At 47.1% G+C, this 23,296-nt stretch overlaps 1 protein-coding gene across 1 annotated transcript; it reads right to left on the bottom strand.

The window, feature by feature from the left end:
* Window positions 1–10,179: 10,179 nt before the first annotated feature.
* On the bottom strand, window positions 10,180–22,293 carry NOL12 (nucleolar protein 12). The gene is made up of 6 exons (XM_015405987.1): window positions 22,181–22,293; window positions 17,675–17,780; window positions 16,227–16,275; window positions 14,634–14,776; window positions 12,872–12,963; window positions 10,180–10,805 (listed from the first exon to the last, which is right to left on the bottom strand). Exons 1-6 carry the CDS (start codon window positions 22,261–22,263, stop codon window positions 10,634–10,636), a joined length of 645 nt encoding a protein of 214 aa, XP_015261473.1. The 5' UTR covers window positions 22,264–22,293; the 3' UTR covers window positions 10,180–10,633.
* Between the last annotated feature and the right edge of the window lie 1,003 nt (window positions 22,294–23,296).

The following is a 23,296-nucleotide window of genomic DNA, read 5'->3' as shown; positions in this document are numbered from 1 at the left end:
ATAGCTTGATCTTCAATAATATCAGAGGAGCTTATTTTTGTGCAGTAGTATCAAAATGCGGCCTGAAATGGGCAGGGCCCAAACATCAGTGTTGGCCTATCTGTACCCTGTCATGTCTAATTGCACTTAACCACACGTGCTGACCCGTCCAGGTGTAGCATTACCAAATTAGTAGTATATGCAATTGAAACACTGATTGCTGGCATGCCAACACAAGCTGCAAAAGAAACAGCACACACGGTTTTGTTGTTGTTCAGTCGCACACACGGTAGGAGCATTTAAACATAACACAGTGCAAGTGCAATACTAACATAGCTAAATCTTTATTGGTAGCCACAGACATACTCATTTCAGTCTGTCCTGTTTGCAAGAGGGAAAGCAATAACTATTTCCCAGAATAGCACAGTTGATAATAGGTGTAAGACTTCATCTATATGGTGACAGAGAAAACAATGCTATGTCTACCCCTGGCCCTAGCAAGGGGGACTTCTTGCTATTTCCATTGTCCCTGCTGCCCCCACCACAACCACCAGTGGCCTTCTTCTGCTCGGTTCATGCATCTATTCAGCCTCTGTTTTCTCCAGCAGGGGAACACCTCCAAGAGGGCACCAGAACTCCAAGAGAAGTTGGTTTTGGGTAGCTTCCTGGACAAATATGCAAGAGTCTCAAGCTGGTGAGGTTAGGGCCTATGGTATGGGAGAACAGAAGGAAGATCCTGGTATACTAGCAGCCACTTTTTGATGTCTGCTGGTTACAATAAATGCTGGCTTATGGGACCTTGGTCATATCCAGTAAGGAACTTTTAAAATAAGGGTGCCTATGTAGAATAAATTAACACAGATTAGTTGTGATATAACTGCTAAGAGCTCCTGAGAAGGTGCTCAGGATTTATAAATTTTTTAACATCCCCCAGAACTGAGGTCAGCCCACCTATGGCTGAGAGAGAACACAGTTTGAGCAAAATCTGATGCCCCTAAATTTTATTCCCAGATTTGCTACCTTCATCTTCTTACATGGTTGTGCTAGCCTTGACTGATAGTAACAGCACACTGATAACATTTGCTAGCTGCAGATATATACAAGCAGGGACTGCCTAATCGTACTAGATCATTTGTACTAGGATGAAATTGGGTTTTGCTCCTAGGAATAAGAGCTACAGCAGATAACTGTCCTCCATGCAAATTATCTTCCCCCATCATTTCAGTATCTTTGGTGCTGCAACTCTGCTGAACACATCCAGAGTGCCTGCTTGCATGAATCTGCTTAGTGGTTTGTTTCAAACCTACATGGCATTTTCAGCACATAGGTCTTTGTCACAGTCATCCTTGCACACCAGCTTTGTAAGGCACTGAGAACAGTAAAGGCCAGGATCATGTAAGGTGAAAAAGCAGAAGCACATGCTAGATCACTAAATGAATTTTACCAGCAAGGCAGCAATCAATGGCTGTTTCCATAAACACAAGGTCTGGATTAATCACCCACTGATCCCGGCCATCCCTCCTGTTAACCTATTGACTCATGAGGACAAACACAGCAATAAAACCAGGGGATTTTTAAACTTTTGACACCACCTCTACAATTAGCAAAACTGTTTAAAACAGATTTCACAGCTTTACCTGCTGTACATATACAATCTCTGCATTCTGGACCGGTGAACCTTCCTGCAGGGCAAGTTTATCTGAAAGAGGTCCCTGTGCTCTCCCAGTTGGGCGTATTTCAGCAGAACTGCCCATGACACTAGAAAGGGCATAGCTGAAAGACCACACCATGCCACCTGTGAGCCCTTGTGCCTCCAGCTTACCCTCGTATCAACTAGAGAGACCCAATTTATTAGCAAATTGCTCAGCTGCTAACAGTGCAAACTCAGAAGAATGCACACTCAGAAGTAAGCCGCACTGAACTGATGGCACTGACTCCCTTCCCTGCCAAGTGTGGTTAGGATTGCAGCTTCAAATCCACAATTTTAAAAGCCGACTGAAAACAGGTCGGCTGCATGAGTTCTTCCCTAGGGACAGAAACAAGTTCCTGTACTCCGCACGTGCCTTACAGCATCTTCGCCTCTCAGACTTGCACGACTTCAGCTGTTGTTTTTCCCTTTAAAAGTTGCTGTTTTTAATTACCATACGACATAACTAGGGATTCGTTTAAAGGAAGCAGCCCCATTTACAACGACTTAAGGTCTCAGCCGCAAAAACAGGATTTTACTAAGTCCGCTGCATCACTTCGGGAAGCTAAGAACAGTTTATACTTCAGGTTCTGCCTATAACACACCACTCTCACGTTTGCGTGTTAACAAGTGCAACTTTCTGGTCCGTTTTTAAACTCCATACATTCTACCAATTTAACTCAAAGCCCAGAAAACTGTCATTTCCTAAGAACACACCGGCAGAAAACAACAACCCCGCAAAACTCACACAAATACACGCCTTTCGCGCTACAGTGCCAAGATACCGCTCTCGGTTCGGAGCGCTCCCACCGCTGCCTTCTCTCCTTTTTATTTTTTTAAAACAATGAATACAAACTTTCCCCGGGGAGGTGAACCAAGGTCACGCCCACCAGCCTCGGTTTAATTGGCCAAGCAGACTCTTTTATTTGAATGCTGAATCTTGAGTGGCTGTGAGGGAAAGGGGTGGACCGATTTGGCGGCGAATGAAACCTCGGGGACGCGGATTACGATTGGAACTTTGGAGAGGCGAATCTCTTCTTTTTATATAATTAACTCGATGCCTTTTCCTCTCATGTTTTGTAACCCACGTTGCAGTGACACTGGATGTGCGATTGATTCCCCCCGCTGCCTGTCTAGTATTAAGCCTGCGTGCCAAGCCAATGTTTTCCTGATGTTTCTTAATGATGAGAAGGAGGGAGGGAAATGTGGAGGACACAAACAGGCGAGCATGTGTTTTAACTTTATACAATCGCTTCTCTTTTCTGCGAGCAAGGGAAACCCTGCCTCCCACCCCCGGGTTCACTTCTCCTGGTTTTTCTCTAGGCTCCATTTTGCCCTTGGAGTGGTCCCTCGCCTCCCACAGTTTATTGTAAAGTACAGCCACTCCGGGCGTGTTTTATATACAGTGGAGGAAACTCTTTTTCAAGGGGAACAAAGTTCTGGTGGTGCCGGTAGAGTTGCCAGTAACCTGGAGGGAGAAGAAATATCTGGCTGCTTCAACGGGCTTAATGTGTGGAAATGGCAGTTGAAGCCTTTTCATGGCAGGGAGGTAAATAACATCACCTGGTAAGTAACATCCAATTAAAGTCTCTGTTAAGGGGGCAGGACATATTTTAAGAAACAAAGGTAAAAAGAAATAGAAAATGAAGAACTGATATCGATTCTTTCCTTGTCACACACCCCTTTCTGTTATTTCCTTTTCTGTCTGTAAGTAGGGTTGCCAACAGCCTGGAGGGGGGGGAAGCATCTTATGGCCTTCGTAGAAGCTTAAGAACACCCAAAGAGCCCTGTTGGGCCCTGACCTAGATAGCCCAGGCAAGCCCAACCTCATCAGATCTCTGAAGCTAAGCAGTATTTGGCTAGTATTTGGATGGGAGACCTCCAAGGAATACCAGGGTCATGATGCAGGGGCAAGCCATGGTAAACCACCTCTGAACGTCCCTTGTCTCCAAGCCCCGCTATGGGTTGCCAGAAGTCACCTTGACTTGATGGCTAGCTAAATAAATAAATAATAAATGAGCCCTGTTGGATCAGACCACTGGTCCATCTAGTCCAGCATCCTGCCTCACACAATAACCAACCACAGGACATAGAGGCCAGGCCCCTCTCCTAATATTGCCTCCGCACTGCTATTCAGAGGTGTACAGAATCTTATTGTGAAGGTTCTCTTTGATCACCCTGGCTGGCATAGGTTTGACAGCTCTGAGTTGGGAAATCCTTGGAGATTTGGGGGTGGAACCTGGGGAGGGTGGGGCTTGGGAGAGAACTCAGTGGGGCATAATACCATAGGGTCCACCCTTCATAGCAGCCATTTGCTCCAGGGGAGCTGACTGCTGTGCTCTGGAGAGCAGTTGTAGTTCTGGGACATCTCAAGGCCCCACCTTGAGGTTGGCAGCCCTAGCAGCCGCTGATGGAACTATCCTCCATGAATGTATGCAATCCCCTTTCTAATGTACAAGGTGATATTATTTACTTGCATGGAACTGAAAACTTCAGTTGTCCATTTCCACACATTAAGCCTCTATTAAAGAGACAGGGCATCACCCCCCCCCCCGCGCTGTTGGTAACCCTGCTCACATCTGCCCCCAAACCATGTCCTTTGATTTACACAGAGTGGCTTCTCACCCTAGATGTCTGGGAGCCAGCTGTGTTTAAACAGTGATGTTCATGTTCAGAAACATCATTTACCACAAGTGGTTAGATCCTTGCTCCTAGAAACAGCTCAAGAGCTCTCCTTTTATGTGTATCTTCTTGTGGTGGGCCTTGTAATTATTCAGGCTCCAAAGAGGGATTTAAACAATTTAAACAGGAACATTAAATTAACATTTTATTCTAGTCGATGCTTTTATGGACTAGAGCTCACTTGTTCTGATGGGAGATGGGTGGAGGCAAGTGGATCTTCACTGTACAGTCATTTGATGCAGCAGGTTCAACAAACATCAGGATGAAGGGACCACAAAATACAGAACATACAGGGTGAAACCAAGGCTGTGGTCACACGGAGCATTAGGCACACTAGAGAGACGGAAGATAGGTGGATTTTCCGGACGCGATCTCACCACCATGTCTGGGAAGCTAAGAGCTCCCATAGCTCACCCGAGGCTTCACTCCGAAGATGCACTGCGGGGCATGGGCGGGCGTCTGATCGCGTTTCCGGTGGTAGTTCCGGCGCCCGCCCATGTCCCCTCACAAAAAGGTTCCCCCCCCCAAGTCTCCACGGATGCGCACAAGCACCCAACGGATGCGGACAAGCACCCAACGGAGCATGTGCACACTTTAGTTTAAAACAAAAAACACAACCCCGTTTGCCCCGCGGCCCCGCTTCTTTGCAGCACCGCAGGATTGTCCTGTGATCGGCACCTCCCCCCTAACCACAGGACCTCCACGGAACGTCTGCTTGCGCAACCGTGCGTTATTTTGCCCCGGGGCAAATAGCCACGCTTCCCCCTCGCGTTTTCCAGCACGTGTGACCGGAGCCCAAATTACGTAAAATAAAAGTCTAATCTGGAAAGAATACAGAGACTCATTCACTTCTTATACTAAGATGGGTAACACCTGTAGTGGGTGGGAAGTCACAGATTTTGTGAAACCACTAATTAATCCCTTTTACATCATCAAAATGCAAATATAAATTGGTGTTTTTAAAGAAATTCAAGATCTTCTGTAAAAAAGCTACAAGGTGAAGCAGATACTTCTCTCATCTTTTTTGAGGACAGGTTGAGGACAGGCTGATCACTGGAGTCCACAGCAATTATTCCATTTGTCACGGCCTTTTTGCTTTCTTAAATGCTTGATTCCTACAGCCACCCTCCATTTCTTTACTCTCAGTTTGCCTCTCTCCTGAGCAGTGTTCCTCTAAGCTGAGTTAGTGTGAGCTAGCTCGTAGTTTTGTAGCCTCCGGCTCACACATTTTTGCCTTAGCTCAGGAAGGATGGCTCCAGAGCAAACTAATTTATGCAGCAGCCGAATCGCTCGCTTACAAATTGAATGCCAGTAGAATTTTTGCTCACAAGACTCCACAGCTTAGAGGGAACAAGAGTTTCAGCAGTCTGACCCCATTGATGGGTGTAACCCTGCATAGGGTTGCACCATTAGTGCTATACAATAGTTAGAGAAGTTCATTAAAGAAAAGTTGAGCATTGGTGGGGATAGGCCAGGAAAGAGTTTTTGCCTTGTGCTGCATAGCTCAGTGAAAAAGCCAACTGAGTATGCAGTGGCAATAACAATAGCAAAATCCATACTCGGGATCATCAGGAAAGGGATAGAGAATAAAACTGCAGGTATACTTATTTATTTCATCCCTTCATTTATACCCCCATCGTCCTCTCCAATGGAAACACAGAGAGGCATACATCATTTCCCTCTCCTCCATTTTATCCTCACAACAACCCTGTGAGGTAGGTTAGGAGAGTGTGTATGACTGGCTAAGGTCACCCAGCAGCCTCCCATGGCAGAGTGGGGATTCAAACATTGGTTTCCCAGATCCTAATCCGACATTCTAACTGCTTCGACACACCGGCTCGTACCCTTGTATTCATGGTAACATGACAGAGGTCCACAAAATTATGTATGGTACAGAGAAAGTGAACAGAAGCTTTTCTCCTTCTCCCATAACAGCAGAATTTGGGGTCATCTTAGAAATCAATCGGCAATAGAGTCTAGACAGCATTACTTCACACACTGGGGTGTTGGCTTGTGGAACTCACCGCCACAAGATCTGATGCTGTGCCTACCCACTTAGATGGATTTAAAGGGAAGTTAGGCAGACTTATGGAGGGACTAAATCTATTGTTCACTATCAGCTATGATATCTCAGTGGGATCTCTAGTTATCAGGTGGTGGCAGGTAGTGATCAGCAAGTGAGGGCTGCTGTCTGTGTGCCCTGACTGTGGGCTTCCCTGTGGCATCTAACTGCCCACTGCTGGAAACAGGAATGCTGGATTAGAGGGACTATTGGTCTGATGGGGCAAGGCTTGTCTTACGTAATATTATACAGAGACATTCTTTGGAGGGAGGCAGCGATCTTGGGCACTGTACAGTCTCCAAAGGATTTGCACTTACTTCCAAGAGCCACATTTAATAGTGTACTTTTACATGGGTGGGGGGAAAGTCTAGCTACCGAGAGGGCTGGGCTTGAACTAAGCTAGCCGTTCCTCCCCCTCAACACACCAGTTCCACCCACGTTCTCCCGTATGCCATTAGAATCAGGCAACATAACTCTCTGCACTTAATAGCAGCAGCTACTTAACTCCAGCTATACTCTGCCTTTTCTTTGGTCCTGAAACCCAACACTTCCCAGGAGGTCGCCCATCCAGGCACTGGCCAGCGAGACCCACACCTGCTCGGCTTCAGCAGTGCTCCTGTATCATATGCCTTCCATATCTCTGGGATTTAAGATTCCGCCGGCGTAACTATATCATTACACTGCCTTAACTCCGCAGTGCCAGCATCATGGATTTAGACGCCAGCTCTATCCCCCATCCAGCGGCTGTAACTCAGGAATAGGACTGGGTTGTTTGGCACTTTGCATTCTAGTGAAACAGAACGGTGCCAATCAGTATTTGAAATCTCATCTGGATTTTGTAAAATCCAGAATGAGGACTGCTTCGTGGTGTTAGTTTCAGAGGATTACACGCTACTGGTTACATGAAAGTGAAAGATTCACAGAAATCATTGTTTGGGTGCAAGGCGCTTAGCTGTTATTTGTTCTCAACAGACCAGGAATGTGGGAAGACAATATTGGTTACTCAGAAGTGGGAGATCCCGTTTATCTGTGTTTTGTGTAAAGAAATCAGACCTTCCACCCATCCCTTTTCCATTCTTTTGCTGGGGTAACAAATTGAGGCAGAGAGAACACATCCGAAGCCAGCCAAGAGCCAGACCCTAAACTTGGTAATGACCATAACAGCGGTGAAAGAAACAAAATCACACTCACAACAAACCTAGAAACCAGCAGGCTGCTTTAAAAAACATCCATCAAATGCCACAAAGTTCCTGCTTCTGGCTTTTAGTCCATCACCAGGAGTCGCCTACGTGCTTAATCCTGTGAGCTACATACCAAAATCCTCACAGGATTTGAGTCACAAGACACGCACACTCTCTTGGACAAACAGCCTCCCATATCAGCATGGGTAATTTCAAACACACTTCTGATCACCGTCTCCACTTACAAATAGACCCGAAGACTGGTCCAGAAGTTGTCTGGTTACTACAGAAAGCCGTGTTCATCCCACAGCACCTACTCTGGCTTTCCATCTCACAGCACCTACTCTGGCCTCATGGCACCATGCAAGGTCCTGATTCACCTGCCCAAATGCTTTTTTCCCTTCTGTCCCAACAGAAGAGGGGACCTGCCTGTAGACCTGTACACTGCCGTCAGGAAGGACAGCTGTCAGCAAATGCCTCACTGCATTTACAGCCCCTTTGCAGACTCAAAGTCCAAGCCTGTTGCTGAAGCTCTGCAAGGGAATAGTATTTGAGTAGCCTAGAATAAACTGCAGGGATGAGACCAGCTACACCTCTTACCCCAAGGAATTGACAGCGCATTCTTCCCCCACTGGTCCCCCGCAAGAGCATGGTGTACAACCATGCCAATCCTTCACCCAGCCCAAACGCACCCAAAACTTTATTCGTTGGTGCAGGACCCAATATTCTCAGGCAGGGGTGGGCAATTGGCACCCTGGACCCCAAATCCAGCCCACAGGGCCTTCGTATCAGCACTGTTCCAAATCAGGTCCCAAGTGCCAGACACCACCCTGTACCTATTTTTTTTTTCAGCACCTTTCCTCTGAGCCAAAACCCAGTCAAAGGACTCTAACCCCCACCCTGCTGTGTGGGTGAATAAGAGCTCTCCCACCAAGAGCTGATGCAAGGCAAGCAAGACAGAGCAGGCCCAGAGGAGGCTTAAGGAACCCCTTTCCGTTTCTGGCTCGTAGAGGAAGCCAGTCAGGGGGCACAGTAAATACTGCAGCCTCAGCAGCCCCTGCTGAATGCAAAATATGGCCCAGTCCACATTAGTTGCCAACCAGGCTTTTGTAGCTTTCAGAGCAGGAATTATATAAGCAACACATTACCCTGTGACATCTGGGCAGGCTTTCCAATGATCCAGCCTGTCATTTCAACCTATGTTTCTATACGTGCCATAACTGGGTGGTGTTATTTTTTTAAAAAACAACAACCGTGGCATCTCAAATTTAGAGAAGCTGTGCTAATTAAGACCAGCCCCGCAGCAGAGTCATGCAGCATCCAAGAGTTAAGTAGGGCCTAATTTTAACATGTTGTTAGTTAAACAGAACTTCTTTGGCAGACCTGTGAGCTAGAATCATTTCCCGAACAATCCAGTCTGTGCTGTTGCACAAGAGGCCAATAACAGCTGACTTTTCTAGTTCACACATGGCTAAAGGGATCCCTGGTCAGCTGATTGCCGCTGGGTTGTACAGAGATTATGTAAATAGCAGTCCACAAGACACTTTTAAAAAAGTATCAGCTTCTGCTGGAAGAAAAGACATTCTCCCCGCTCCCCGAGACCTTCCACGCAAGCAACAGATAGCAGCTGCGATCAAAGAAACAGTGTATCCTGTCCCATAACCTAAGGATTTCCCCCCCTTCTATTTTCTAAATAAAACCCTTCAGCTCCTTCTTGCTTTTGAAGTTTAAGAAAGATTCGGAAACTGAGAGCCAGTGTTATATAGTGTTTAGTGTCCGACAAGCCTCTTGGAGAGCCAGGTTACAGCCCCCACCTTGCCGGGCAAGCTAATTATTTATTATTTTATTTATTTGTTAGACTTTTACCCCGCCCTCCTGCCGAAGCTGCTCAGGGCGGCTTACAGTAGTTAAAACCCAGTATACAATTTGCTGGGTGAGCTCAGGCCAACCACTTTCAGCCTAACGTACCTCCCTGGATTCTTGTGGGGATCAAATGGCGGAAAGGAGAACACTGTAAATCACTTTGGTTCCGCAACGGGGAGAAAGGCAGGGGACTCTCCTGGTCTATATTCAGATTTTCAGAATCCGCAGGCTTAGATAAAAACATCCCCTCCGCCCTTGACACTTTGTTTTTCCAGTCTGAAGAAAACCTGAAAAGCTTGCTCATGACTCTGTGATATTTTAAGGTGCTCCTAAAAGGAGTATTGCCCTACTAGTGCTTTTTCGGAGCCTGGGCATTTTTTTTATGTGTACGATGGTGGCCTTTGATCTGGGAGACCTAGGATCCCAACTCATTTCTGCCACAGCCTTGCTGCCTGGAGCCACGAGCAAGTCTCCGAGTTCTCATTTCAAAGATACGGGAGTAGAAAGCAATCGGAGGCCGCATGGGAGGATAAACACAATGTAAGTTGTAAAGCGTTTGGTCACTGGCCCGCCATAAGTAACAGTAGCGGGCACAACTTCTTGCCTCTCAAGTGTAAGAATAAAAACGCACAGTTTTGTTACAAAATTTATTTATCAACAACAGAAACACCCCCAGAAGAACTGTTACTGTGTCTGTTCACCCACTGGAACACAGCATTGTGCAGTAAGAATCCATGGCACCAGATTTCCTGGGAGGAATGGTCTGGGATGTCACAGAGGTGAGAAACCATTCATACAAGAGCAAGAACATGAATGCCAAGTGGACACTTCCAGGAGACTTCTGATGTTTAAATGGATCTGGCCATCACCCACACCTGGACAGGGAGAGAGGGAAGCACGCTCCCCTGCCCAATTCTCTCACAGGAAAGCAAGATTTCTGCTGAGAGAGCCCCACGCAGTACAAGCAAACTTCCTTAGGGGCAGGAGTGTGCATGCAAAATGAAGCATTTACCCAACACTCCTCAGCTCCTGAATTAGTTTAGGAGACTTCTGCAGCTCAACAGCAATTCTCCAACAACGGAGACACAATCTGTATAAAATGGTCTTTCCCAGTAAGCCATGCTGCCGAGCAGCCATTTGCTTCTGCTCAGGCCACGCCCCTTCCTTTCCTTTTGGTCATCAGTCTCGAACACGCCGGCCTTTGCCCGTCATTCTTCGACGCTGAGACTTGCTGGTTCGGCCTGTACTTGGTTTCTGGGCTCTCTTCTTTATGCTTTGACTCTGCCTAGACAGCTTGCCTTTGGTCTTTCTCTGACTACGGGTATGCAGCGAGGTGGTGAGCGAAGAGATCCTATATAGAGTGGAAGACAGTCAGTTCTAGAGCCATGCAAAGTTTCTGGTCTACTACAGAGCTCCTCATGCCCAGCTCCCTTTCCTCCCACTTTGCCCCACCCCAATACTAGGAGACAACTTCATCAGAAGGCACATGACGCAGATACTAAGCAGGTATATTTATTTGTTTAAAATATATATGCCCTCATTTCTCCCGAACAAATGGAAACCAAGGAAGGTAAACATGGGAGAGTTCTGCAACTCGACAGCAGTGACCGGGACACACATGCAAGACACTTAGGGCTCCTCGAAGAAAGAATACAGTACACTAAAACACACCCGTGGAACTGCCTCCTGCAAGCCACCGTACTGTTTCGTATTACTGAAAGGATTCATCAAGCCTCTTTCCTCGAGACCTAACTCTTCTACAAAGACCATCCCCAGCCTAGTCTTAGCTGCAATATCACAGCCACACAACCTTCCTCCACCCCAATCATGGCTGTCCTTGTCCATGTCCCTCCAATCCTGTCTTGCCTTCCTAAATGCAACTCAAGTTATCCGAACAGGTATTATATCATACTAGGAAAAAGGCCCGTTGTGGAAATAAATACAACGGCCTCTAGAAAGAGGCTCTGGGCGGGTGCCCCGTCCTTGGACACTCAGTGTCAATTTGCTGTGGCGACCTCAGCAGGGTATAATGACACTGAGTCCACCATTTTCTCCAGAGGAACTGATCTCTGCTACCTAAAGAACAGTTGTAATTTTGAGTGATCTCCAGTCCTCACCAGGAGATTGGCAACGATGGTTCCCCAGAAGGGAATAGTTGGTTTGGAGGGTGGAGTCTATGGCTTTATACCTGTCCGAGGCCCCACACCTCCTGAAACCTCACCCTCTCCAGGCTTCATCCCTCAAATCTCCAGGAATTTCCCACCTGGAGTTGGCAACCCTATCTTCTTCCCAGCCAATCATCAACCTACCTTTATTTCCCCCTCACTCTTCAGCTTTCCACCCCCCACACACCTGCAGCCTCTCCCGTGCTCTGAAGCCCTGACTGCTACGTCACATTGGCTGTCATATGGGGGCCACCTCAGCAGCATATAAGGATACAGAGCCCACCATTTTCTCCAGGGGAACTGATCTCTGCCACCTGGAAAGCAGTTGTAATTCTGAGTTATCTCCAGCCCTCACCTGGCGATTGGACACATTTTACCTCAGAACAGCAAAACTGTTTAGAATGTTAGAGGCAAAAGCCAATCAAGTCGCATATGCAAACGACCTCTGTTTTCCGAGACAGAGGCCAATGAGGCTGCATATGCAAATAACCTCTGTGTTCTGACTGGCTATGGGGGGGAGAGGAAGAGCAAAATGTTTAGAATGTTGGAGGCAGGACTCAGGCAAAGCAGCCAGTGGATAGGGAGACCCTCTGAATGACAGATCATAGAGCGAACTGATTTTGGAGCAAGTGGAATGTTCTAGAGAAGTGCCACCACCATTCGGTTTTTATTTATAAGGGAGATGTGTGTACTTTGGATTCCTTATTCAGTTTTACTTTGCTTTTGTGCTTTTTTTGAAGTGCTTTTCTTTACAGCACTTCAAGCATAATAGTATAACATTAAAAAAAAAAAAACAGCATAAAACCCACATTGTTGGGATAGAATTTTTAAAAGTAACTCATAAGTCAACACAGACTTCATTTGCTCCTTAGATAGTATGAGCAACGACAACAATAAGAAGTTGGCTGCCCTCTTGTGGCGCATCAGGGAATCAGAATTTTACTGTGTTTACAGAGCAAGAAGCAACCAGTGTATTAGAATGCAAGTTGCCACCAAATAGGTAAAAAACTGGGTTTGGATATTTCATGCAGAAAAAGGCAGGCAAGGGAAGGGTACAAAGTCCTTCTCTTTTCCACACTGCAGAGAGTACACATCCAACAGCAGCTTTTACACAGATTAAAAAATGGGGGGGGGGGAGATTCTCCCCCCACCCCAACACAAACTAATAATCTTTCAGCAGCCTCTTCAGAGGATAGATGGGATGTTCCATGTTTTTACAGTCAAAGGAAGGATAGAACAGTCTTAGAGTTACCTCTCAGAGAGGAAGGGGTCTCTAGATTTCTTAGGCAACGTGCATGTTGATTTCCTTGAGACATCATCTTCTCCTTTTGGTTCGGCATCTTCCTAATGAAAAGCCACAAAGCACCATTCAAAGAGCTGGCAGTTGCCAGAAGAAACATTTACTTCTCAGGTACAATTAGCCAAATGACTCACTAAAGTGCAGATAAATACGTGCGGACATTAGAGAAGGGGATGTTACAGAAATTGTTCCCTTTGAATGCTAATCAGTTCTGAGAATACAGGAGAAGTTTTACAAGTGCAGATCTGTCCTGATCAAGGAATTCCCAATACAAGTTTCAGCCACTTAGCAGAATTAGAAACACCTAACCTCTCCCACCATCTGCAACATACAGATAACACTGGCCTACTATACAGGGGTGTTCTAAGGATTAGTTGTATAGGCATGGGGAGGGAAGTAGTACTGCGGATATTCAGCCACTGTTTATTGGTGGAGAACGCTGCTCAATAGAGAGCAATTTAACATACTGTGTCTGTGTCTGGTTTGCCAGTTGTACGGCTGTGGATAGGAAAGCACTCCAGAGAGTTATCATCACAGCCCAGAAGATTATTGGCTGTCCTCTCCCACTCATGGAGGAATTGTATAGTTCTCGATGCTTGAAAAAAGCAAAGAACATTTTGCAAGATTTGTCACACCCTGAACACTCCCTGTTTGAACTGCTGCCTTCGGGTAGAAGATATAGGACAATCAAAACAAGGACAAACAGATTAAAAAACAGTTTTTATTCGAGAGCTATTATTGCTTTAAATGCTGTATGAATTGGAATTTGGGTGACATTGGTGGTTAAGTTGCAATGTGAACCCTAATGGTTGTGTGAGTGTATATGAGTATGGTTGTGTGAGTGTATATGAGTATGCTTGTAGATCACCGAATGATTGCACCTTAATTTCGTTGTACTATGTACAATGACAATAAAGTATATTATTATTATTATTAGTGTGTGTGCGTGTGTGTGTGTAAAGTGTTGCCAAGTTAACAGCTGACTTATGGTGATTTGTAGGGCCTACTGAAACGCTGGGCATGAAATACTTTGAATCCCCTCCCCCCAAATGCTAACTAAATGCTGAGTAGTATTAGATAACGAATATATTAAATCTGCACATAAGAAGAAGAGGAGATTGGATTTATACCCCGCCCTTCACTTGGAGTCTCAGAGCGGCTTACAAACTCCTCTCCCTTCCCCTCCCCACAACAGACACCCTGTGAGGCGGGTGGGGCTGAGAGAACTCTGACACAAACTGCTCTTTTTCAAGGACAGCTGTGCCAGAGCCTGTGACTGACCCAAGGTCACATCAGCAGGTGCAAGTGGAGGAGTGGGGAATCAAACCCAGTTCTCCCAGATTAGAGTCCGCGCACTTAACCACTTCAACCCAACTGGCTCTAAGAAAAAAGCAATAGTTTAAAAACTAAGTATATAGGGGGGGGGGGGATGATGCCTCTGTGTTGAAGCCAGCATCATCTTAGAAGAGGAATCTCCCCCTCTTCTCTCACATACAAGAAGGAATGCCTTAGATTGCCCTTGCATTTTAAAAAAATAAGTATTTGTATAAAGATTTTTTAATTGATAAAATGCAGGAGATTGGGAAAAAACAACCCAGATTAATTCTCAACCCAGAATTTCTAATGACTTGAGTGATACTTTTTCATACTGTACCTACAAAATCCACAAATGTGTAACGTACCCCTAAAACATTCACGCAAACAGAAGCGTTACCTCTTGACCGTCCAGCCCCAGCAGGCGTGCTCCCGAGAGGTCCAGGTCACTGACTGTAGTAACAGTAACTGTGTGGTTTGGGTGATCGTAGCTCATCAACTCCTTCTGTGAGGTCACCATATACTCCAATTGGTCAGCCTCGTCTGAAGAGGTTAAAGGGAGAACACAGAATTCTGAGAGCAACTCCCCCAATCAAACTGGAGATGTTATGCTAGGAACTGCTCGATCTCCTGTCTGAGCTTTTCTCACATGCTGCAGTACTACTTTCCTCCCCATGCCTATACAACTCTGCAGCTAGAAACTTCTAGTGATCTTTACTGACCTTCTCCTGCCTACAATCTAACCTTCCGCCAGGCTTTTGAGTAGGAGCCGCCGCCGCTGCCACTATACCACCATTGTGGCGGATTTACCATCTACCTGGCTTGGACGGGGGTAGACGTCGCCCAGAAGAGGAACATCACCCTGGCGCTCTTACATTTATACCATCGGCCGCCAGTGAGGGACATCTACCATCTTGAACTTTTAAAATGAACTTTTAAAATGAACTGTATAGCACCATTTTAGTTTGTATTTATTGAGGTTTTAATGTAATCTATGTTTTATTTCCGGCGTTGCCGCTTGTTTGCCGCCCTGGGCCGTACGGGTAGGGAAGGATATAAATCCCAAAATAAATAAATAAATAAATAATATACAATACAACTTACCTCATGGAAAACATACATGCTTAAGCTAGTGCAGAATGCGGTGGCCAGGCTGTTGATGGGTCTCCCCAAGTGGGAGCACATTTGGCCTGGGCTGAAGGCGCTGCACTGGCTGCCAATAGCATACCGAATCTGCTTCAAAGTGCTGGTACTTACCTTTAAAGCCCTACATGGCCAGGGTCCGACCTACCTGAGGGACCGCCTTTCCCCACATATACCCCCAAGAGCACTTTGGTCGGGGACCCAAAACCGTCTGGTGATCCCAGGTCCCCGGGAGGTAAAGCTTGCTGCGACCAGGGCTAGATCCTTCTCAGTGGCGGCCCTTACCTGGTGGAACGAGCTCCCGGAGGAGATCAGGGCCCTGCGGGACCTTATGCAATTCCGTAGGGCCTGCAAGACGGAGCTCTTCCGCCAGGCTTTCGCATAGGGACCGCCACTGCCACCACCACCAATGGTGGTAATACCATTGGGATTAGGGATCGCCCTGGAAGCTCAGCCATAAATTTGCGTGGCATTGACAACGTGGGATTGGCATGAACAAGCTACTGGACAGTGGTACCCCAATGGGGTTGATTTGAAGATGCCATCATAACCACTCAAGACCATCTTGTTCACAGAAAGCACTTTATGATTGTTATTACTGTTATTATTTATGATTTTATTGTCTTACTGGGTTTTATGCATGGGCTCTTGCCCCTTGTAAGCCGCCCTGAGCCCGCTTGCGGGGAGGGTGGGGTAAAAATGCCTAAATAAATAAAATAAAATTTAAAAAGTCATAGAAGATAGACTGCAGACCACCACTTCCAAACCACTCACTCCATACACTCTGCTCTCTTTCCCCCTCCAAACTGAGCCGAACTGCAATGGTTCCACCATAAGAAAGGATACTCACCTAAGGCTTCCTCTCTCTCCTTCAGCATCTTCATGTATTCCTTGTGGCGCTACACATAAAAAACAAACACAAACAAACCCCGATCATTTTCAGATCATCAACTGCTTGCTTGGTTTCTCCCAAATATCAGTTGAATGCCTACCTCCCCAAACACCCACCTTGCTATTGATTCCTCCAGAGCGGGGCATTAGGAAGTTATTTCTTTATTTCATTTATTTAAGCTACTTATATGCCACTTAAAAAAAACCCACTCAAAGCAGCTCACAAATTAATAAAATACAAATATGATAAAACCGAAAAGCATTCAAAACAGGGATTTTTAAAACTGGTTTGCACGTAAGATGACACCGTCCAGGCACACATTACAAAGCTAGTGCCGGAGCCTACTAAAGCTGCAGCCCTACACAGACTTGCCTACAAGTAAGTATGCAGAACTTAGCAGGACCTAGTTGTTTATAGGATTGGCTTGCATCTCTCAAACTAGAAAACCAGGAGAAACAATGGAAGGTGAAAGTTATTGAGAGAGTTCTACACACACTCAATGATATCCTAGAGCAGGGGCCGCCAACCTTTTTGAACCTGTGGGCACTCTGGAATTCTGACAGGCTGGTGGGTGCAACCAAAAAAAAAGCTGCCGCAGAAGGTGCACCCTAACCACAAAATGTCAGGGAATGAATGCATAAATCTAATAGTAACTCTTCAACATTTACAACTTTTTAACTGGTCATAGCCAGTTTATCTTAGGAGAAACTTCCTTGGCATCAGCAATTGGCAGCTAGCATCCTCCAAAACATTTGCAGCTTTCATGGTAGACTGGACTTCCATGGACTTCCCAGTTGGTTTAATGCTAAAGGCCCCATATTGTCACAAGCCATTTTTGTGAACATGGAGGGGAAAACTGGACGAAAGCGGCACACTAGGTAACTCCTAAGCACCTTTCATGTGCTTCCATTAGCTGTGGAAACATAATACTACAAGAGCTCAGCTATACTTTATCATTATGGAAGGCTGGCCGAATGCTGAACTATTACGACCCTCTTTGAGATCTAGGGTAGGGACAGAACTAGCTGCTTGGCCTGTCCCGGTTTAAACAAGATGTTGTATAAAGGCACAGCCTCTAAAGGAGAGTGGTCTCACCTCAACACCACATTCTTTGTATCAAGCCGTACCCACCCCTCAACCACAGCAGGCCAGCTTGAACTTCAAGTTCCTCATTCCTGATGCATGTGGCACTTAATAAAAGCAAAATTTATCTTCATAATTTTGGGAACAAAAACTGTACACAGCCTGTAACAAAAACAGACTCCCCCCCTGCCCTTTGCAGCCTGCCCTGGAAAGAGGGTAGGTGTTTGCGGTTTGTTTCAGCAGAAAACCTCCCTGCTTCACCCATTGTAACCTGTTGCACAGTCAGCCATCTCTCTTCTCCACGACACCAAAAGATGCAGTACCTCTTCCTTCATCTTCTGTTGTTCCTCCTTTAGTTTGCGCTTTATCTCTTCCACAGCTATTTTCCTCCTCTCAACCTTTCGCTTGTGGAATCCTGTCAAGTATTCCCTGGGAATGCAACCATGGTAAGTTAGCTACATGAAGCCAAAAAGAGAGCCACTTTCCTCCTGTGGAATTTCACAAATAGGGTTGCCAAGGCCTACCTTTTAATAGCAAGGGGAGTCCCGGTCCCAGATTTCCCCTGGAGCCTCCCGTCACCCGGAAGTGACGCAATCGCATCATACACGTTGGGGGTGGGGCCACAATCATCTGAAGGGAAACCACAGAGTTTTCCCTTGGATGATATAGCGTCCCCCCGCAACGTGCCCGACGCAATTGCGTCACCTCCAGGTGGTATGTTCACGCCGGGCACGTCACGCACTTTGGGGGTGGGGTCCCCGCCAGTGGGGAACGGGCCTCTCAGGCGGGGTTTTTGCCGCCCCCTGGGGGGACTTGGCAACCCTATTCACAAATAAGCTTACCACATACAATCGGCAAACAAAACACATCATTTAAGTTGCCCGCAAGTAACCTTTTGTACAACAAGAGATTAAGCATACAGAAGCATAAGATAAAACCATGCAACTACCCGTGCCTAAACAATGGGTATGACAAAAATCCAGGGGTCATTTTGTAGAAAAAGAGCTAGGGGAACACATTAGCATAACTCATTAGCATATGCCACACCCCCTGACATCAGGGGCCCGGCGGTGGACTTGCAAGGCCAGCGGGAGTGCGAGGAAGCCCCGCCAAGGCCCTCCCTGGCCCCAGGCAGGCAGGGGTGGGGAGAGGCGGGGAGGAAGCAACTTACCCTCCCTCTTCTCCTGCCTCCTCCTGGCTGAATGAGGGCCGGAAGCGGGGCGGCCGGAAGCAGGGGGCGGGGCTTCGTCATGTGCCCCGCCCCCCGTACCTCACCCGGGGGAACTGTGTTCCCCCGCGATCCCCCCCGAAATGACCTCTGCAAAAATCTATTAGAAAAGGTTTGAAAAAGATAAATAAAAGTAATTATTTGCAAACTAACTGACATAAGAAAAAGTTCCAAAGAAATAAAGAGATTCTTTTTTCAATCTAACAAGAGGGAGCTTGTAATAATTGGCCATCAGCCTTGGGTCTCAGTCATAGGAAGGGACAGAAGGATCAGGATATCCTGATACATGCTATGATGCTCTATGCCCTCACACAAAACCACTGGCAACTGGTACATAAAAGTTAAGTAGTAGGCAAATTATATGGATCCTGCTCCTAGCCACTTAACAACCCCTGTAATTCTCCATGTGGACACACCTATACATGTCCAGAACTGCCCAGTTCACCAAGTGACAAAGTACTTTTTTTTTGCACTTTTTTCTCCTGTTGTAGTGATAGCTGAAAATATATCTGTTTATTTACTGTATTTGTAGTCCACTTTTCTCAATGAGACTCAAATAGGATTATGCAATTGTAAGTCTAATTGGCTAATTATCGGCCAGTTTCCAACTTGCCCTGTTTGGGCAAGATAATAGAGAGGGCAGTGGTGGTTCAGTTACAGGGCTTCTTGGATGATGCTTTCATTGTAGATCCCTTGCAGTCCAGTTTTCACCCGGGCTGTGGGATGGAGATGGCACTGGTTACCCTCACAGACGACCTCCAGAGGCATCTGGATCGGGGCGGAACGGCAGTGCTGTTGCTGTTAAACCTGTTGGCAGCGTTCGACCATCAGCTACTGATCCACCGCCTCGCGAACACTGGAGTCCAGGGACTGGCCTTGCAGTGGCTTGCTTCCTTTCTCCAAGGTTGGGGACAAAGGGTGGCAATGGGGGAACAGCTATCCTGCAGGCACCCACTAGACTGTGGAGTGCCTCAAGGGGCAGTGCTGTCCCCAATGCTTTTTAGCATCTATATGTGCCCCCCTGGCCAGATTTCCCAGAGGCATGGGCTGGGATGTCACCAGTACGTGGATGACACCCAGCTCTATCTGTTGTTGGGTGGCCAGTCTGACTCCAAACCAGAAGATCTGGACTGAGCCGGCTGAAACTGAATCTGACAAAGATGGAGGTCCTGTGCCTAAGTTGGGGCGGTCTGAGGGTAGGGATCCTGCTTCCAACCTTTGATGGGGCTCCTTTGGTGCCAGCGCCGGAGGTTAGGAGTCTGGGAGTGCTCCTAGACACCTCCTTAACAATGGAGGCCCAGGTAGCAGCCACTGCCAAACTGTCCTTTTATCATTTCCGGCTGATCAGGCAGCTGGTTCCCTTCCTTGAACACAATGACTTGGCAATGGTGATCCACGCGATGGTCACCTCGAGATTGGACTACTGTAATGCTCTCTACATGGGGCTGCCCCTGTCGCAAATCCGGAAGCTGCAGCTGGTGCAAAATGCCGCGGCCAGGCTGTTGATGGGACTCCCTACTCGGGAGCACATCCAACCTGTGCTAAAGGCATTGCACTGGCTGCTTATAGCATACCGGATTCGCTTCAAGGTGCTGGTTCTAACCTTTAAAGCCCTATATGGCCAGGGTCCTACATACCTGAGGGACCGCCTTTCCCCACATGTACCCCAGAGAGCACTACAATCAGAGGCCCAGCACCGACTGGCCCTCCCAGGTCTTAAGGAGGCCATGCTGGCAGTAATCAGGGCCAGGGCTTTCTCGGTGGCGTCTCCTCTCTGGTGGTATGAGCTCCCAGAGGAGATCAGGGCTCTGCGGGATTTTTTACAGTTCTGCAGGGCCTGTAAAATGGAGCTCTTCCACCAGGCTTTTGGAGCCGCCACCACCATTAAGAACTGAGAGCCGAGGGTCAGAGAGCCTGAGCCAACCGCTGGAAAGACAATCAAAGAAGATCGAAGAACCGACTGTGAGAAGAGAGAACTGAATAGCAGTCATTATGAAATCAATGTCACTAGCACTTTACTATATGGTTTTATAATTATTTTAACTTAATTTATATTTTAAGTTTTATTGTAAACTATGTGCTGATTTTAGTGTAAGCCGCCCTGAGCCGGCCGTGGCTGGGAGGTGGGGTAGAAATTTAATAATAAATAAATAAATAAGTTGATAAATAGAGAAGACATCAACTAAATGTCTCCTTTTTAATGGAAACTCTAAACCAGGGGGATAAACATAATCACATTTTGAAATGAGGTACAAGATCTGGTTGAAACACATTCATTACCTAAAAGATACCGCCATTTTCCCACCCCACAAAGTTCACTGGAGCCAAAGCCCTCGTGCCTAGTCCTCACATCAGTGGTAAGTCTGTGTCTGGGTTGTACCAGTTCAGACAAATGGCAGGAGCCAACATGATTGAATACACCATACAGAGAACGGGTAACTGACATGGCAGGTACCTAGCCTAGCCTTCTCCTTGACTTGTATATATTCTATATGCAGGGAGTAGTTTTGTATGGAAGCCTGTTTAACCGTCTGTTACCTAAAAAGTGCGTTCTGTGTGCCTCGGCGTTAAGTCATACCGGCCACATGACCACGGAAACGTCTTTGGACAGCGCTGGCTCTTCGGTTTGGAAACGGAGATGAGCACCACAACCGTAGAGTCGGACTCGACTGGCTTTTGAGCAAGGGAGACCTTTACCTGTACCTACCTAAAGAGCAGCACAGTTCAGACACAGAAATGTACACCTCAGCAAGAACCAGGTCTATTTTGAATCTCACACACTCCAGTTCTCTCACTCAGACCTGAATCAGTCCCACTGAAGAAGATGCCACTCCCATCCAAAAATGTATGTATTAATTAGGCTGTAGGGGCTGTGCCCATGAACATACACTAAAAGAGGAAGATGCCTTCGAAGAAGAAGAGATTGGATTTATACCCCGCCCTTCACTACCCAAAGGTGTCTCAGAGGCTTACAAACTCCTTTCCCTTCCTCTCCCCACAACAGACACCCTGTGAGGTAGGTGGGGCTGAGAGAGCTCTTGGCAGAAACTGCTCTTTTTCAAGGACAGCTGTGCCAGAGTTATGGCTTGCCCAAGGTCATCCAGCCAGGTGCAAGTGGAGGAGTGGGGAATCAAACCCGGTTCTCACGGATTAGAGCCCACTCACTTAACCACTACACCAAACTGGCTCTCTTAGAAACGGATAAAGTCGATGCTTCCCAAATTGGTAACTTGCTGTATTCCTCTGCCGGAGTGGGGAGGACAATCTAGATATCCGGGAAAGGCGCGACGAGGGTATCCTCCCTCCCTTCGTGGCAACACAGCATTCCAGCCCAGTCACAGTGTACACGGTTCAATGAACGTGCATACCATGCATGGACAGTATACATATGATTTTTCTTTGTAATGTACATACATTAAGTCATTCGTACACAGCTGAAGCCGCAATGTTACTCCCCCCCCCCCCAAGGTACTGGTCCCCAGTGTTGTTTTCAGGATGCACGTGGGTTCGCTCTGTAACGTGTGTGTGCAGGAAGGGAGCCCAGTCATGCCATCCTCCCCTACTACTCCTTCCTTCTTCATCCTCCTTCCCTACGACTTACCGTCGACTCTCCTCATCGAAGGTGATGACTCGCCGGAGTTCCGAGGCGCCGTCTTGCCGATTCTTCTTGTTTTTGCGACCCATCGTGGACACCAGCGAAGCTACTTCCGCCCAGGCGGTGGAGGAGGAGGAGCAGCGGCCACCGGGCCCGGCGAGGCAAACGCCGCCTCTTCTGGTTCCTCTTTGCGGTGGCGAGCAGTTGCACAGCGCCCCTTGCTGGCCGCTTCCCTCCTAGGAAAGGAGGGGAGAACACCCGGTACCTCCCGCGGGGTTTTCGACTCAGTAATGAAAAGGAGTGGCCAGTGAGTGACGGCAGTCCGGGAAAGTCCATGCCACAGTGAAAATCCCTCTCAGGCGCCTCAGACTTCTGTTTGTGAAAAGACGCCTTTCATTGGGTAACTCCTGCTGACTGCAAAGATTAATTTCAACAAAAATGCGGGACCCCTGGACCTTGATTCTCTCTGGAGACAACGGCCTCTCACCCGCAAGCTTTTAATGCCTGGCGTGAGGGGACGCCCTGCAGCCACTGGGAAGGAAATGCCCTCTGCATCTGCTCCGGAGCACTTTCATTTTGCTCTTATTTTCATGCAGGGTTCAGCCCTGACGGGCGCCCAGAATCAGCCCTGACTTTGGGAAATGGGGGCGCGGGGGGAACACTGGTATCCTAAACTGTTCTCCCTAGCTATTTTGGGGGAGAATTACAGTGCAGTCCTACGCAGAGTTTCAGCAGTCTGACCCCATTGATGGGTGTAACCCTGCATAGGGTTGCACCATTAGTGCTATACAATAGTTAGAATAGTAAACCTGAGTTCAAATTTAGGTTCACACCTGTGGGTGTGCACACACATACAGCATAACCCATTTTACAAGGGTGTTGTAAGAAGGATGGGGAAAGGAAGACAATGAACTCCCTGGAGGAAGGACTGGATGGATAAAAATGTACTCAACAAGGTGTGTTATCTTGTACCATTCAAATAACTGCACTGGTAGAATCTCTTCTACCCTACATAATTGCATTTTAGTCTGGCAACATTCTATGCACTCCAAAATCAGTTGGCTCCCTGTCTCTATCCACTGGCTGTGTTGGCTGAGTTCTCTCCCACCCACTGCAGCCTAG

The sequence above is a fragment of the Gekko japonicus genome, unplaced genomic scaffold (genome assembly GCF_001447785.1).
Source record: "Gekko japonicus isolate JY-2015 unplaced genomic scaffold, Gekko_japonicus_V1.1 scaffold385, whole genome shotgun sequence".
Lineage (NCBI taxonomy): Eukaryota > Metazoa > Chordata > Lepidosauria > Squamata > Gekkonidae > Gekko > Gekko japonicus.
Note: the sequence above shows the minus strand (reverse complement) of the source record. Positions and strands in the feature narration are given on the sequence as shown.